Source organism: Grampus griseus (genome assembly GCF_964374135.1).
Source record: "Grampus griseus genome assembly, chromosome: 3".
Classification (NCBI taxonomy): domain Eukaryota; kingdom Metazoa; phylum Chordata; class Mammalia; order Artiodactyla; family Delphinidae; genus Grampus; species Grampus griseus.
Genome location: NC_139019.1, coordinates 160,185,018 through 160,202,835, shown reverse-complemented (window position 1 = coordinate 160,202,835; position 17,818 = coordinate 160,185,018). Strand labels below are relative to the sequence as shown.

General features: G+C 54.2%; 1 protein-coding gene across 3 annotated transcripts in view; it reads right to left on the bottom strand.

The window, feature by feature from the left end:
* MYO9B (myosin IXB) overlaps positions 1 to 17,818 on the bottom strand; it is an 89,544-nt gene that overhangs the window by 66,595 nt on the left and 5,131 nt on the right. For all 3 annotated transcript variants that reach the window (XM_082650458.1, XM_082650456.1, XM_082650457.1), the window contains exon 2: positions 4,816 to 5,723. In XM_082650458.1, the coding sequence (XP_082506584.1) occupies positions 4,816 to 5,667 (852 nt within the window). In that variant the 5' untranslated portion in view covers positions 5,668 to 5,723. The remainder of the gene's footprint in view (positions 1 to 4,815; positions 5,724 to 17,818) is intronic.

Here is a 17,818-nt window from a genome sequence, read left to right as displayed (position 1 = left end):
CTTGGATTTGGGGTAGGCCCTAAATCCAATGACGGTGTTCTTGTAAGAGAAAGGAGATTCGAGATACAGAGGCAGACGGGGAGAAGGCCATATGGACACAGAGACAGAGCCTGGAGTGATGAGGCCACAAGCCAAGGAATGCCAAAGGGTTGCTGGCAGCCACCAGAAACCAGGAGAGGGACACGGGATGGATTCTCCGTCGGAGCCTCCAGAAGGAGCCAGCCCTGCCTACACCTTGATTTCAGACTTCCGGCCCCCAGAACTGTGAGGGAATAAACTCCTGCTGTTTTAAGCCCTCCACCTCCACCCTCTCCCATTGACAGTACTCTGTGATGGCAGCCCCAGGACATTTGCACACCAGCACACCTCTCTGGGGCTCTGTTTTCTCGTCTTTAAAATGAGCAGAGCTGTTGTGAGTCCTCAGAGAGATGATGGATGAAGACTGTGGCACCCAAAGCCTGACACACAGTGGGCCCAAAGGCACGGTAGCTAATTATTCCTGTTGTTAGAAAGTAACTCTCAAGTGAGCTCAGAATGCTTGGGACTTACTTACGGACAATTTCTAAACCATCAACACTTGAAAGAAACGGTGACTGGGTCTTGTGGGATTACAAGCTGTGACTAAGGCAGCTGTTCTCACCCAGGGGAGATTTTACTCCCAGGGGACACTTGGTGATGTCTGGGGACATTTTTCGGTTGTTGCCACTGGGGGGAGGGGATGCTACTGGCATCGGGTGGGTGGAGGCCCACAGCGTACGTGATGGCCCCCAGCCCAGAGACTGACCCGGCCCCAGACGTCAGTGGTGCTCTGGCTGCAAAGCCTGGCTCTAAACTAAAACAACCTTCTCCCTTTTCCAAATGGTCGCCTCAGGAAGCACATTTATGGCTGTGACGTGGATCTGGCTCAAGCCTGTTTTGGAAGCTGGCATGGGCACCGCCCTCCAGCAGCTCCTAACCCCTGGGGAAATTTGGCCTTGCCGGCTCACACTGCTGAGGCTCGAGGGAGGCAGCCGGGCAAGGTCAGAGGCATCTGACTCACGAGGTGCAGACACCCGCCACGGAGGTGACTAACGGCCCTCGTAGAATGTGCCAGAATCCTTCGGGGCAACGGCAGGGGAGGAGCATGGAGGCCAGCAGGAGGACGGATGGGCCCCCAGGATCACCAGTGGCGGCCCTTGGGGAAGAAGATACAAGACACGTCCAGCTGTCACTCGGCGGGGGACTGCTGCGGGCTGACTTGTGTCCCCCCCGCAAAAGGCTCGTCTATATTGACCTGACGCTGGAACCTGTGAACGTGGCCTGATGTGGAAATGGGTCTTTGCTGACGTAATTAGTTAGGATGAGGTCATCCTGGATTGGGGCGGCCGCTAAAACCAATGATGACTGGTGTCTTTACAGGAAGAGAAGGCAATATGATGACAGAGGCTGGGATTGGAGCGACACAAGCCAAGGAGCGCCCGCCTGGAGCCCCCAGAAGTGGGAAGAGGCAAGAAAGCATCTGCCCCTAGAGCCTTCGGAGGGAGTGTGGCCCGGCCCACACCTAGACTTCAGACTTCAGGCCTCCAGAACTGTGAGAGAGAGTAAATTCCTCTTTTGCCGCCACCCAGTCTGTGGTACTTTGTTAGGGCAGCGCCAGGAACCTCATCCCGGTGCCCTGGATGGTCCTCAGCTAGAAAAGGAAGCTGCACCGCGGGGTCAAACCTGCCTCCTCGCTGTGTTGCACTGAAGCCTTGGGGCTCGGCATCTTCATCAAACCTTGTCACACCCACCCGCGTGCCCGGTTCTGTGAGGGGTGAAGGGCCCACTTGGCAAAATGCCCCACTCGGTAAATGCTGGGTCCGTCCTCTCGTTCCTGTCTCCGATTTCTAAAGTCACTCAGTGCCTGCATTGTTTTATCCCGTCATAGAGCACCTGTTATGGGCCCCAGCCATTGCTGGGAGGACAGTGGGGCCATTGGTGGTTTCACGGCAGCTGAGTTCCAGAGCTGGGATGGAGCCAGATTGAACCTGGGACACCCTCCGTAGCTCCCATATCACACAGTGCCCACCCCATGATCCTGCAAGGCCCTGAATGATCTGCTGTCACCTCCATGTCCCCATCGCCTCCTGCTCTGTCCCTTGCTCACCCCACTCTGGCTCCTTCCCGTGCCCCCCAGGGCCCCTGACTTTCTTCAACACGCCAGGCACGGTCCAGCCTCCTGGCTTTGTGCACTGGCCGTGTCCCCCTCCCAGACGCCGCATTGCTCACCCCACCCGCTTCCGGGCCCAGCTCGGCATCACCTTCTCGCCTCCTGCCCCTTTACCCCTTCTTCCGTGAGCCCGCCCACTGTTCTTATCAGCTCTTAGCTCACAAGCGAGGCCGCTGTTTCTCTTGCTGCCTGCCTCCTTGTCACCAGGCGGCAGCTCCCTGTGGGCAGGCCTCTGTGTCGATTTTGGCCACTGCATAGCCCAGGGCCAAGAACGGTGCCTGCAGGCGGAATATTTGCAGAATGAATGGATGATCAGAGGAGGGAACGCGTGCAGGGTACACAGCACCGAAGAGAAAAGCGTCCGTTCTGCGGCCGGATCACTAGGTAGTGTTTGAAATGCTTGCGCAAAAAATGACAATGAATCTTTACATTACATGTATAGGAGAAGACAGATATAGGCCATGCGTGCTGGCACGGGGCCAGGCTGTACAGCCCCAGCTGATTTCTTGCTCATGATCTCAGAGATCGTCAGAGAGGAAGAGGAACTGAAGTGTATTCAGCCGGCACAGCCCAGATGGGATTTCAGTGAATTTCAGTAAGAAGCTGGAGGTCAATGCTTCAGGGAGGGTGGGACCCCTGAACCTACCCCTGCTCCCACCCCACCCCGAGCCTACTCCTCGGACAGAGGGTCTGGGGTCCTGCGGATGGACAGACTGCAGCACATCCAGCAGGTGTTACTCAGCAACATGAAGATACGAGGTCTTGAGCCAAGAAAAGACGCAGAGGAACCTTAGTACTAGTATTTAGTACTAAGTGAAAGAAGCCGGTCTGAAAAGACTACAGACGGTATGATTCCAGCCATCCAGCATCCTGGAGAAGGCAAAACTATGGAAACAGTAAAAGGATCAGTGGTTTCCAGGAGCTGGAGGGAGTGAAGGGGATGAACAGGCAGAACACAGGGGATTTTCAGGGCAGTGGAACCATTCTGTGTGATACTCAGGGTGGATACGTGACATTGTGCACTTGTCCAAACCCGTAGCAGGTGCAACACTGAGTGAATCCTAATGTACACTGTGGACTTTAGCTAATAATGATGTGTCAATACTGGCTCACCAATTGTTTTTGTTTTTGTTTTTTTAAAACCTGTTTCTTTTCAAGAAATAACATGCCTTTTTTTTTTTTTATTGCGGTATGCGGGACTCTCACTGTTGTGGCCTCTCCCATCACGGAGCACAGGCTCCGGTCGCGCAGGCTCAGTGGCCATGGCTCACGGGCCCAGCCGCTCCATGGCACGTGGGATCTTCCCGGACCGGGGCACGAACACGTGTCCCCTGCAACGGCAGGCGGACTCTCAACCACTGCGCCACCAGGGGAGCCCTCACCAATTGTTAACAAATACAACATGTTAATGACAGGGGGAAGAGCAGAAGTGGCAGGAGAATACGGGAACTCTCTGTACTGTCTGTTCAGTATTTCTATAAACCTAAAACTGCTCAAAGAAGTAGAGTGATTTATGTCATTATATTTAATAAAATTTAACTATTTAAGTTACATACTTAAAATCATTTAATCACTGCAAAATCTTATTAAAAGCAGAAAGAAAGCAAGCAGAGTCTTAGACCCCAAACCCAGAGGCTCACACCCTGGGCCCATACGTGGTCCTGGCCCTCACCAGGTGACGACCGTTAAGTTAGTTCTGAGACGTGGACGCATCTTGTCCTAAGACCCTGAGAGTGAGTGATCACTGCGATCACTTCCACTGCCCCCATGTCCAGAAGGCTCACCCACAGTGACACATCCGTGACTCCTGTGGGGTCTGGCCAATGGGAACACTGGAGAGGGCGCAGGAAGCTGGGGCATTTCCTCCCCCGCTGACTCTTAGGCACTGCCAAGCAGCCCCTCCCCTAGCCCGTCCCCAGCCCCCAGGTCTGAACTCACCTTGCTGGCTTCCTTCTACCCCACGGTCCCACTCCCTGCCAGAAACACCCCACCATGAACTATTCAGTTTGGACACGCCATCCTTTTCTTTCTGGGACCCGGAGTGCAGACTGCCGCACCTCCAGATGTTGGGAGTACGTTAAGAGGACATCAAGGCATTGATCAGGCCTTGTTATTTTCTCTATTCTGATGTTTTGACACCTGAGGCCTGGCTGACCCTGGAGGGACTGCCCCCGCCAGGGCTGGCCGAGTCCTAGAGAAAGCAAAGGACTCTCCTACAAACACGCCTTCCGAATACAAACCAACCATTTCAGAGCCTACACCGCCCCCCACCATTATCACGTTCTCACACTCAGGGCTCCTCTCTCCCTGCCCTGATTACCCCAGGGCCAAGTACCAGACAACCAGGGCAGCCTTTATGCTCCCAAACTCTGAAATTATTCAAACTAGGCACCCTAAGCCTGCTTACCCTGCCTCACCGGACCCTTCCCGTGAAAACCACGACAGACTCCTGCCTACACCCTCCCCTGGCTCCTGCTGAGCCCTGGTGCCTCCCTGTGGGGCCCTGCATGGAATGCCAAGCCTCCTGTTTCTGGAAAACGTGAGTATAACTGTTTCCTCCACGGCCGTCATCTGAACGATAACCAAACCCAGGCGTGGAGGCCCCTCCGCCGAGCAGTCCCGCTCACCTCCAGCACCGGACCAGCACCGAGGATGGTCCTCTCGACGCCGCTGGCGTAGCCCTTCTGGCTCAGGGCGGTGAGGCAGTGGATCAGGAAGTTGGTGCTCTGCGTCTTGCCGGAGCCGCTCTCGCCTGAGATGACGATGCACTGGTTGACGTGCTTCCGGAGCATGGCGTAGTAGGCGACGTCGGCCAGCGCGAACACATGTGGCTCCAGCTTGCCCAGCTGCTGGTTTTCGTACATCTTCACGTACTTGGGGTTGTAGATGGGGAGGAACTTGAAGGGGTTGACGGCCACGAGGATGCTCCCGGCATACGTGTAGATCTTCTGCTGCAGGAAGCGGTGTTTGAGGTTCTTCAGGAGGTTCTCCTCGGTCAGTTCAGGGAGGTTGCACAGGTCATCAAAGTCCGCCTGCGGCCGAGGCAGGAGGCCACGCTCCACCAGGCGCCGGGTGGCCGTGGCCTGGGACACGAGCTGCATGTGCACGTACTTGATGGTCCCGTCTGCGTTGCGCTCCTGCAGCAGGAAGTAGTAGCCGTCCTCCTGGGGGTGCTCGTCCTGAGCCCGCCGTGGCCACAGCAGCACACGGTGCACAGGCGAGTCGTTGGCATCCAGCACCCACTCCTCCCCGCCCGTCTCCTTGACCTCCACCAGCACGTAGCGCTTGCTGCCGTCCAGCTGCAGGCTGGTGATGGCGTCCTGGATGACGTCGGATGTGGTGCTGTCCTTGGTGGCTGTCACGCGGCACGAGGCCTGGCACGGGGTCTGGCTCTCGCTGGTGGCCAGCTGCGGGTAGATGTGCAGGTGGTAGGCCGCCTGCCCCCGGTGGCCGGAGCTGCCCGCCTCTTTCACACTCATCCTGCCGGCGGCCTGGCCTCAGCATGCCTCCCGGGCTCGGGGCGCGCGTCCTGGAGCTGGAAGGGAAGAGGGTGGCAAAATCAGAAGGGCGGAGGTGGGGGTGGGGGGACACTGACATTCACCTCTGGACAGACAGCCTCAGGCCCATGGCCTGACTCCGTGGGCTCTCTTGAAAAGCCAGAAGGGCCGAAGAGCCTTATCTGTCCTTAAACGTGACACTCACCTAAGGTCTGTGGCTCCTGCAGAGCGACGTCGCCAGGCCCCTCCTGCCAAGATCAAACCCTTCCCCTGGAGTCTGCTCCGTCCCAGGCCCCGTCCCTCCCCACCAGCCTCTCAACCCTCAAGTCCAATGGCCACAACCATCTCAGAGCTCAGCCCTTCCTGGACTCTCCTCTCTTGACAAAACCTCCCCTGGCAGATCCCTAAGTGGATGAAGACGCGGCCCCATGGGCCTTGGTTATGTCCCCAAAACACATGAGGAAGGTTGCGAGAGGAAGGTTGGGATGAGCAAGACTGAACCTGCCCCGAAACTCAGGGACCTTGAAACCCCCGGGCACCTGAAACCCCACTGAGGAGGATGAACTCAGGGAGGGCCCCCAAAAACTCGCTTGAGAGAACTGCTCAGAGTGCATTTGCTTCCAGAACCCACAACCCCATTCCAATCATGACAAGAACATCAGCCCCAAATTGGGGGCATCCTGTGGGATGCCCGGCAGTCCTCCCCAAGACTGTGAAGGTCATGAGCAACAAGGAAAGACCAAGGAGTCATCCCAGGCAGAGGAAACTGCGGAGACATGATGACTCAATGCAACAGGGTTCCCTGGACAAAATGCATTTGCTCCTAAAGACATTTCGAGAAAGAGAGAAAAGGCAGCCAGTCCTGGCAACAGCTCATTTTGTGTCTTGGAGCAAAAGGCAGAAAGGCAGTGTGGGTCACGTGGGGGCCCACTGTGTGCCACCCAAGCGTGACTGAAGATAAAAAGATGAACGAGACCTTGGCTCAAAGCCCAGCGGGAGAAGCTAATATGCAAACAAATGTGAGAGAATATCAACCATGAGCGTGAGAAGTTACTGTTCCCAAGAGCCAGAGAAGGCTTTAGGGGAACGGTAACATCTAAGAGGGGTTCTGAGGGATGAAGAGGAGTTCACAACGAAGCTCTGCCCATTCATGTACATACTGTCCACAGCTGTCTTCGTTGTATCAGCATAAGTGAATAGTCACAACACAGATTAGTAACCTTAAGACCTGGAAAGTTGAACGTACTTATTTTCCAGTCTTTTATAGAAACAGTATGCAGACCTCTGCCCTGGACAGAAGCATGACTCAGAGGCTGAGATGATCTGGGTTCTGGGAAACTGAGTCCCACAGCAGTGTTAGGAGGGTGGGGGATGGGTGAGGCTGAACAAAACCAGACATTATGAAGCTGCTACAAACAGGTAGGTAGGTAGTGGCAACAGGTACGAAGGTTAGGGGAGATGGGAGTATTTAATTTTCTAAACTTTCCTCCAAATTATTAAGTAACTTTGGTATATTTCTTTCCAGTTTAATAGATGTTACATGTTTTAATAAAATCTGAATTGCTCTTAATGTGGTATGTTGGTACAGATGAACATTTCTCCGTGCCATGAAATACGCTTTGAAACATGATTTCTGAGTCCTTGGACGCACATCTTCATGTCCAAGTCTGAGCATTTCCTTGGGATCAGTTCACTCATGTAGAATTAGCAGATAAATGGATGTGAACGTTGATAAGTGTCTTTTTTCAAAAAGCCACAGTATCCTGCAGAAAAATTCTATGAAACGGTGGGGCTCATCTCCTCTGGAAACACTCCGGCAGTTTCTTTAAAAGTTAATTATATGCCTAGCATGTGACCCACTCCTAGGACTTAAGAGAAATGAAGCAGATGTTCATACAGAGATTGTACATGAATGTTCTTTTTTTCTATAATTAATTAATTTATGGCTGTGTTGGGTCTTTGTTGCTGCACGCGGGCTTTCTCTAGTTGCGGTGAGAGGGGGCTACTCTTTGTTGCAGTGCGCGGGCTTCTCATTGTGGTGGCTTCTCTTGTTGTGGAGCACGGGCTCTAGGCGCGCAGGCTTCAGGAATTGTGGCTCACGGCCTCTAGAGCGCAGGCTCAGTAGTTACGGTACACAGGCTCAGTTGGTCTGCGGCACCTGGGATCTTCCTGGACCAGGGCTTGAACCCGTGTCCCCTGCATTGGCAGGCGGATTCTTAACCACTGCACCACCAGGGAAGTTCCTACATGAATGTTCTTAATGGCATTGTTTCTAAAAGTCCCAGACTAGAAACAAACTGAACGTACACAAACCGGTGAATGGACGAATAAGCCGCCATACAATGGAACATGACTCAGCTGTGAGAAGGGACACAACACAAACGTCACAACAGCATGGAACAACATGGAACAATCTCAGAATCTGTGTGCTGAGTGAAAGACAGAAGACGAAAAAGAGTACCTATAGACCCATCAATTCCACTCCTAGGTATGGACCCAAAAGACTTAAAGACAGGGATTCAAACAGATACTTGGACACACACGTTCACAGCAACCCTATTCACAATAGCCAAAAGGTGGAAACAACCCAAATTTCCATCAGCTGATGAATGGATGAACAGAATGTGGTCCATCTACACAATGGAATGTTACTGATTCATGCTACAATGTGGATGAACTCTGAAAACATTATGCTGAATGAAAGAAGACAGAGACCAAAGGCCACATGTTGTATGAGCCCATTTATATGAAACGTCCAGGACAGGCAAATCCATAGAAATAGAAAGTAGACCAGTGGTTCCCAGGGTCTGGGAAGTGAAGAGGCGGGGGAATGGGGAGAGACTCCTGATGGACACAGGGTTTCCTTTTGGGGTGATGGAAAAGTTCTGGAGCTAGATAGAGGTGATGCTTGCAAAACATTACAAATATGCTAAATACTATTGAATTGTTCACTTTAAGTGGGTAATTTAATATTATACAAATTTCATCTCAATAAAATTTTCAAGAGTACATATTATATGATTCCACATACAGGTGACCCTTGAACAACATGGGTTTGAATTCTGTGGGTTCACTTATATGCAGATTTTTTTCACTAAATATGTACTTTAGTACTACATAATCTGTGGTTGGTTGAAGCCCAGGATGGAGAGCCACAGATATGGAGAGCCAACTGCAAAGTTATACATGGATTTTTTTTTTTAATATTTATTTATTTGGCTGCGACTGGTCTTAGCTGCTGCACACAGGATCTTTTTTTTTTTTTTTTTCCAATTGCGGCTTGTGGGATCTTTTTTAGTTGCGGCATGCGGGCTCTTAGTTGGCACGCAGGATCTAGTTCCCTGACCAGGGATCGATCCCGGGCCCCCTGCAATGGGAGCATGGAGTCTTAACTGCTGGACCACCAGGGAAGTCCTTATACATGGATTTTTGAATATTTTGATTTTTGTATATGAAGGGCAGCGTCCTCAACCCCTGTGTTGTTCAAGGGTCAACTGTACGTAAATTTCTAAAAAGTGTAAATTAATTAGAGACAGAAAACTGATTGTTGGCCGCTTGGAGGAGGGGGACAGGGCGGGAGGACAAAGGGGTCAGGGAGATTTTTGGGGTGATGGATGTGCTCACTATCTTGATCGTGGTCGTGGGCTCCTGGGCGCTTGCATGTGTCACAACTCACCCAATCACACACTTCAAATAAGCGCCATTTATAGCGTACTGATTACACCCAATAAAGCTGTTTAAAACAAAGCATGTGGATTAGGAAAGGACCGAATTCCCCAGGAGTGCAACTTTTTTTTTTTTTTTTGCGGTACGCGGGCCTCTCACTGTTGTGGCCTCTCCCGTTGTGGAGCACAGGCTCCGGACGCGCAGGCTCAGCGGCCATGGCTCACGGGCCCAGTCGCTCCGCGGCATGTGGGATCTTCCCGGACTGGGGCGTCCCCTGCATCGGCAGGCGGACTCTCAACCACTGCACCTCCAGGGAAGCCCAGGAGTGCAACTTTTAAAAACCTCTTGCTTTCTTTTCAAAATGCCCAATCCTCGAGACCCAGCCACCGAGTTCCTCGGATGCCACTGCAAGGAAACGGCTGGGAACCTATGAACTTGTCTGTGTTCAGAGGTGCCAGGTGGTGCTGCCCACCTGACCGTCCCCCGGAAACTATGAGAGCTAACTGCAGGACGTTCCTGGGCAGCCCCACAAGGCTGTGGAGGGTGGGTAGTTTATGCGCTTCCAAGCCTGGTGAGAGAGGCAGGAGCCCAAACTGTAGATCTGCACCTTAATCAGGGCCACATGAATGCACGTGTGAGCTTGTGAACATACATGTACGAATGTGAGCACACGTGCAGACACAGACACGCGTGATTGAATGCACACTCTCACACGACCGTGCTCACACATGCACACACACAAACATGGACACACATGCACAAACAGAATTTCATTTGAACACACCCACACTCACATGCGTGCACACACACACACACGCGCGCGCAGACCCAGGGCTTCAGGCAGAGCCTGAACCTCTGTGACACGCACTCGTGGAGACACGGCTCACGAGCGCCACAACTTCTGGGGGCACGTTCCAGCTCAAGGACCAGGGGTTTTGGATGGTCTCACGCCCAAGCTGCCTGCATGCAGGCAGCACAAAGGTCACAGGGATGCACCTGCTTTCTCCTCCCAGCAGACACCGAGCTGGCTGAGCGAGAAGCCATCAGGGCCCAACCATGTGATCTTGCTCAAGGGAGCCTCTGTCACCTGCCCTGACAAGGGTCTGGTTGACGCTGGGACAGGCTGAAGGCTGTATGGCCCGCTGAGCTCTGTGCTGCCCCACATCCTCCAGGGCTCGCTGATCATGAGGCAGCCTCGGAGCCCACGGGGGACTTTTACAGCTCTGGGCCCCTTGGTGGGAGGAGCAGGGGACTCCATACTCTTGAGACTGGGGGCCATGGGGGCAGTCACAGGTCCAGCCAGTGCACACCCCACCCCCAGGCCAGGAGGAAGTACTAATAGATAAGCCTTGCTCAAGGGGTCTGCTGACTGGGCCGGCCAAAGAGAAGGGGTGGGGCAGGGTGGACACCAGCTGGGGGCCCTCACAGGAGTCCCCGCAGGGCCCACCTGACCCACCCTGCAGCAGCTGCCCCTCCAGCCATCATAGCCCACGTAGGCCCACCACATCTGCATCCTGGGAAACTCCACCCCTGCACCTGCCCGTGGGGCCCTCCCCACGCCCAGCCAGCCTCACCAGGTCCTGCTCCCCAGGGAGCCTGCACTCTCCTCTCAGAGCGGCTCCCTTTTCCCCCTTCCCGGTGGGGGGGGAACCTCCCACCCTCCCACTGAAATAGCTCATGGGCCTGAACACCAGAGACACTAGTAAATCCTTCTCCAGCCCAGGGTCGAGTTCCCTCCTGGCTTCCACGCAGCCTGGAGCTGGTCCTTCCTGCTCGCAGCCGTCCCTCGGTCCGCTATGCCCCCATGCAGTAGAAACCACTGCTCCCCTCTCCAGAGATGCCACCCAGCTCCTGCCAATCATGCCTTTCCTGGTCCTGCTCACTTACTCTGCAGCCGTGGGGATCAGGTGTCACCTGGACCTGCCCCTGCAGCCCATCCACTCTGTTGCACTCCCCCATCAGGGGCTAAGCTCGTGCCCAGGGACGCCCACCCCACCTCCAGCCCCAAACACCCAGGGGGTTTGCTCCCTGCTCCTCCCACTGACCACATCCTGTCTGCTGTCCCTAGAACAGCCTTCTCTTCTCACCAGGAGGTCAGGAGGGCCTCTGAGGGACCCTTGTCTCCATCCTCTGGGCCATTGCAGGGCAGCGCCTGGAAGCATTGGTCTAGGTGTGAGTGTCCCAACACAGGGCCCCTCGGGGACGCCCTCTGGCCAGCGCTCAGCCCCTGGCCATCAAGGCCCATATAGCACAGCCCCCCGCTGGTAGACTGGCTGCTGCAGGGAGCAGTTCTTGGACGTACTCTGGCTGTTCCCCACCCAGCCAGGCCCAGGCTTGCAGGCCCCCTCCAGCCACGGAGAAGCTGCCCAAAGCCTCCAACCCACAGGGGGAAGTCTGCTTCCCCCAGCCCGGGCTGCATTCCCATGAGACACCGACCAGGCCATCACCACAGGTCTGGCACCCTGCCCTCCCCTTCCCTCCCCTGCATCTCAGACGGGGGCCGGCCCCACACTGCTGCCTCCTTCCAGTGCCATCCATGTCCCCTGTCCTCGTCCTCAGGTTGGAATGCCCCTCGGACCCCTCAGCCAGATCCCAGGCAGCTCTGTTCCCAATGCGGATGCGCCCTCTTAGACCCAGAGACTCCTCATTCCACACGTGGCACCACCTGAACCTGAACACTGGGCTGATGTGATCCGCTCTACATCCTCACTACGAAGGCCCCTGACCCCTCTGCCAAAGTGACTTCCGGAGAGGCCCACCCAAGTGAGAGGTCTGCCCGGAGCAGCCTGAGAAGTGCTGCCTCAAAGCATCCTCACTGGCACCGAGGATCAATATTTTTCTCAACCCATGGCCATCAGTGGGCACAAAAGAGCATTTTGTCACTTATAATCCTGTCAGGCTGGGTTTTTTGACAATTCACTGTATTCAGTAATGATTTTTCTGTTTCTGGAAGCTGTTCATATCCGTTGCCCTTTTTCTCCCACTGAACCATGCCTACCTAGCTCATTGATTTGGAGGCGCTCTTTGTATAGGAATGGTATTAACTCTTTGCGACGTCTGATGAATCTAATTCATACAGATTTACTTTTGCGTATGGTGTTTTTTGATACAAATACTACATTTTCCAGGCAGTCAGATCTGTGGGTCATTTCTTTCATGATGTCTATCGCACATTCCCCTCCCAGAGCTGGGGAGCATGGAACCACACTCTGTATTCCTCTCCCTCCCTGGACTTACTCTTTACATTTCAGTCTTTATCCATCTGGAAATTATACTGGAGGGTGTAAGAGTTTCCTAGGGCTGCTGTGACAGAGTACTATAAACCAGGTGGCTTAAAACAAGAGAAATGTACTGTCTTGCATTTCTGGATGAGTCCAAAATCAAGGTGTGGGCAGGGCTGGCTCCTTCCGGAGGCTCTGAGGATGAAACCATCCCATGACTCTCCTGGCTTCCGGTGACCCTTGGTTTGTAGGTGCATTACTCCGATTTGCTGGCCCAACATCACATGGAGGCCTTCTCTGTCTCTGTGTCCTCCTCTCGTCTTATAAAGACACCAGTTATTGGATTCAGGATGAAGCCACCTTGAGATCTTAACATCCGCAGATGCCTTATTTCTAATCAAGGTCACATTCTGAGGTTCCGGGTGGAATGAATTTTGGGGGACACCAGTCAACCCGGTACAGTGTGGGAAGTGCAAGGAAAATCCAGATGGTCTCCAAAGAGTGAAGCAATTGTTTTAATGCTTTTTCTTAAAGAATCTGTCTCTCCCCAGACCAGGGAGGCTCCTTTGTTAAAGATCACACGTTAAGTTATGTTACACACGCGGGTCTGCCTCTGGGCTGTTGATATGTGCGTGGAGCCATACTGTGATTACCACAGCTTCAGGGGATGCCCTTAAACAGTGACATCTTTCTCGGAGGAGCTCAGATGTTTTCTCTGGCTTCTAAGCACGTCTTCCTCACGGAGTCTTAACAGAGTCTGAGACCTGGAAGCCAGTCACGTTGTGGCTTAAGGTACTTTCTACAAGTGGATGTGAAACCTGCACCCCAAGAATCCCCAGACTGTGTCTGGAATGAAAGGAAGCAGGTCTGGGACTGAGGAACTGGGGGCCCTGGGTCCCCAGGGGGCATAGCTCGGCGAAGTGGCAATTGCACGCTGCGGCCGTGTGTTGGGGGCAGCAGGTCCTGAAAAGCCGTGTGTCTGTCTTTGAGCCAAACCGCCTCTTCAAATGCCCCGAAGTTAAAATGCCTGTTCTGCCTTCTGACTAATGCTCACAGAAGCACACGCGATGTGAACAGGAAGCAAAACCCGTCCCTAAACTGATAGGATCCGTCTACCTGGAACTCATCGGAGAACTATGCCCTCATCACAAAATGGAAACCAATCTGTCAGACTATAAAATTCCTGTATGAAAGAGCCAAAAAGGTGGAAGGGAAGTGCCCATCAAAGGATGAGTGGATATGGGACTTCCCTGCTGGTCCAGTGGCTAAGACCCCGAGCTCCCAATGCAGGGGGCCCGGGTTCGATCCCTGGTCAGGGAGCTAGAGCCCACATGCGTGCTGCAACTAAGAGTTCACATGGTGCAACCAAGAGATCCCACATGCCGCCAAGAAGATCCTGCACGTGGCAACAAAGATCCCGAGTGCCGCCACTAAGACCCGGAACAGCCAGAAAAAAAAGGATGAGTGGATAAACAAAATAGGGTCCACCCACCCAGGGGAATATTACTCATCCATAAAAAGGAATGAAGTGCTGACACACCCTACAACATGGATGAACCTCCAAAACATCATGCTGAGTGAAAGAAGCCAGGTACCAAGTATGATCCCATGGACGTGAAACGTCCAGAATAAGCAAATCCACAGAGACAGAAGGCAGATGAGTGGTTGCCAGGGCCTGGGGGAGGGGAATGGGAGAGACTGCTGATGGGGACAGGGTTTCCTTTTGGGGTGACGGAAATGTTCCGGAACTAGACAGAGGTGGTGGCTGCACATCACTGTGAATCTCAATGTTACTAATGGCCAATCTTCTGCGCACGATAAAATGAATTCCCGCTGAGAAACCTGAACGTTGAAAAACTAAAAAGGCTTTTGCAAACGCCATACTGGTGTCCTTTCAGCGCTTGGAGGGGATGTGAGCCTCAGTTCAGGGCCTTTGTCTCATGCTCTCAGAGAAAGGAGGCACAGGGAAGAGGGGGAGGCCACCAAAAATTCGGCCCTCGGGATGAGTGGACAAACGTGAATGAGCCGCTCTCAAGGCCCGGCCAAGGTCTGATGCGTGAAAAAGTGAGGTTCTGCCGATCAGCTTGGCGAATGAGTTGGAACTGGCTGGAAAATAAGGAGGACGGGGGCCTCCAAAAAGTGTAGCATAGCCGCTTCGTTTATATAAGGCCATAATTTGAAGCCACATGTTTATTGGATGAAATCATCCTCAAGTTAAAAGGAGAGGGCCGGCGTTACAGCAGAGTCAGTTAGGAAACACCGTTTAGAAGTCAGCGCGTTTCCACTTTTCCACACGTGTTTCCTTGAGCCTGTTGGGATTGTTTTAGGAAATGATCACGTGAAGTTATTGGAAAGATGGACATGCTGAGAAATAGCTACAAAAGAAGTATGTTTCTCAGTCTTGGCAGCTCAGAGCCGGAGAACAGTTTTAGGCTTTAGGTTGGGTGAGGGGGGGATGCGGCCATAGGCCACGGAACGTCCAGAGCCCCCAGAAGCTGGAAGGGGCAAGGAAGGGTCTCCCCCCGGAGTCTCTGGAGAGTCACGGCCCTGCTGATGCCTTGGTTTGGGACTTCTGGCCTCCAGAGCTGCAAGGGAATCCATTTCTATCGTTTAAGCCACTGAGTTTGTGGTACCAATTTACGGCAGCCCCAGGACATGAATCCAGGGGTCTGCTGCAGAAGATACTGGATGCTCTGATGGAGGCCATGGTCAGGAACGGCCACCACCTCTCTTTTGCCTTACTTAAATATCCCTGGAGAAGCCCATCCCAAACACCCTCTCATGACTGTCCCTTACTTCCCTAATTCGTCCCCCTAGGCCTTCTAGTCTGGCCCAACCGGTCTGAGTCCTAGAGAAGGCTCTTCCTCCAGGCAAGTGCTGGGGCAGCCTGGTCCATTCACCTGTCCCTGAGGCTGATCCCTCTCCTTGGGGTCTGTGGCTATGTCCCCAACGAGGCTGTCTTCTTTCAAAGTCTGTCCAGTCAACAAATGTTTCTCCACTGCCCACACCCCACCCCGGGCCAGGCCAGGCTGGCAGCAAAATAGAGTAAGAATGCGGCAGTGTCTGGCCTTCAGGGAACTGGACAAATCAACCCACCAGAGAAGAGGCATTTCCAACAGCAATAGTGCTTTGGACAGGAAAAATGCAGTGTGTTCGTGCAGCAGCTTTCAACGGGGTGGGAACTGCGGCAGGCAATTCTGCCCTACCCCATGGGACAGTTAGCAATGGCTGGAGACATATTTGGTTGTCACCACTGGGGGGGGGGAGGGGAGGTACTTCTGGCATCTGGTGGGTGGAGGCCAGGGATGCCGCTCAACACCCTACAATGTGCAGGACAGGCCCCCACAGCAGAGAATGATCTGGCCCTGGACGTCAGCAGCGCCGTCATGGGGACAGAAACTGACCAGAGCAGGGTGGTCACTTCGGATTAACCAGGAGGCAAGGAGGCGCTCAGAGGAGATAGTTGCCAAGGCCTGCGCAGTGAGACAGGATGGATGGGCTGAGCTTGGCGATGGCGGCCCAGGCGAGGGCGGTGAGCGCCATGAGCAGGGGCAGCTGGGGCTGGCCTCAGAACAAGGGGACCAGTGTGGCCGGCAGGAGGGGGAAGGGCCGAGGTCAGGAAGGTCAGATCCCACAGGGCCTTGTGAACATGGGAAGGAGTCCGGATTTTCATGCAAGTCTGATGGGGAACCCTGGATAGTTGGAGACAGGGAGGACCGAGACATGAGTGACATCAGGAAGGGATTAGCCAAGCCTAGTGTGGCAGGCAGACCGGGGTGGGGGCAGGTATCCGGCGGCTCCTGCAGGTGTGGGTTGGGGGGACTGATGGTGATTCGGGTCAGGCCTGTGGGACACAGGTAGGTTCCGGTTACAAGGGGAAGGCAGAGCCGCAAGGCTCTGTGGGGGGCTGGGTTCCGGGTCCTTCCCTGTTGACCGGTAGGCTCATAAAGACATGGAAAGTAGCCTGGGAAGTGGGTCTGGGCGGGCAGAGGAGAACCCTTTGGGACCCTCCTCTCCAATGACACGGTCTACCTGTCATCATGCCCTGGTGGAAAGCCACCTTGAGAACCTTATACGGGCAGAGCTGCGGCGACAACACACAAAAGCCCTGCCTGAGACCAGATTGAGCAGCTCCCAGAGAACAAGGGAACGCCGCTTGGCTTTTAAAGGCAGTTCAGATCCCCGGGTAGGGCTCTGGAGGCTGCTGTGCCAGCCCGGTCACCGGGGGCTGGGTGTGACTCTTCTCCTAGGGGACACCTGGCAACGTATGGAGACAGTTTTGGTTGTGACAACTTGGGGGGCGGGTGCTACTGGCATCTGGTGGCTGGAGGCCAGGGACGCCACTCAACACCCTACAATGCACAGGACGGTCTCCACCACAGAGCATGATCCAGCCCCAGACGTCACCAATGCCAAGGCTGAGAAAGCATGCTTTCAACAAATAAGAAAAATGTTTGCACACTTCAGGGTCTCCCCAGGGCCTCACAGGCACACAAGATGTTAGCATGATTCCAAGCCCACGTTCACCTGACTACACAACGTTTAGAAGGAGGGACCAAGAGAGGGAGCTGGCCTTGTGGGGCGACTGCCCCAGCTGTTAGGGCCTAGGGCCACCTGCCCCCGTTCCAGTCTCTTTTTCCACTCCAGATACCCTGTTCCTTAGCTTCCCCACCTTCATCCTCTCATCTCCCTGCTAAACCAGGGGGCAGACTCCCTCGAGACCACCAGGAGGAAAGGGACCAGCCTCCTGAGGGTCTAAGGGCCAGCCTACGCTCCTACACTTTCTTTGTGTCACGCGTTCTGATAAACAGCATCTCCGCGTGACAGCCAAGGACTCTTGGTGATCTTCCCAAGCAGTGGCCTTGGACCCTGGCACGCTTGCCAGGAAATGAAAGCCCCAGGTGCGTCTCCAGGATCTGAGAAGCAAAATCTCAAAGTCTCCTCTGGGCTCACCAGGTTCCGTCCACCCTCTAATGGGACGGAGAGGCTCTGAGAGATGAGTAGGAAGATCGTGGCAAAGCCCCGGGTGGTCCTGATGCTGACCCTGTCCTGTTTGCAAGGAAGCAGCAGCAGTAGCAGCGGCCTTGCAGGCAGATGACCACGTCGGGGCTCTTGGGCCTTCCTCTCCCTCCATCAGCCAGCTCAAGCCAGGCCCAGGCTCCTGTTCCAAGCTCGCTGGTACTTCACGGCCCTCACCGGGCTGATAAACTGACTTCCGTGGACATGACTGCTGGCCGGACATCTGT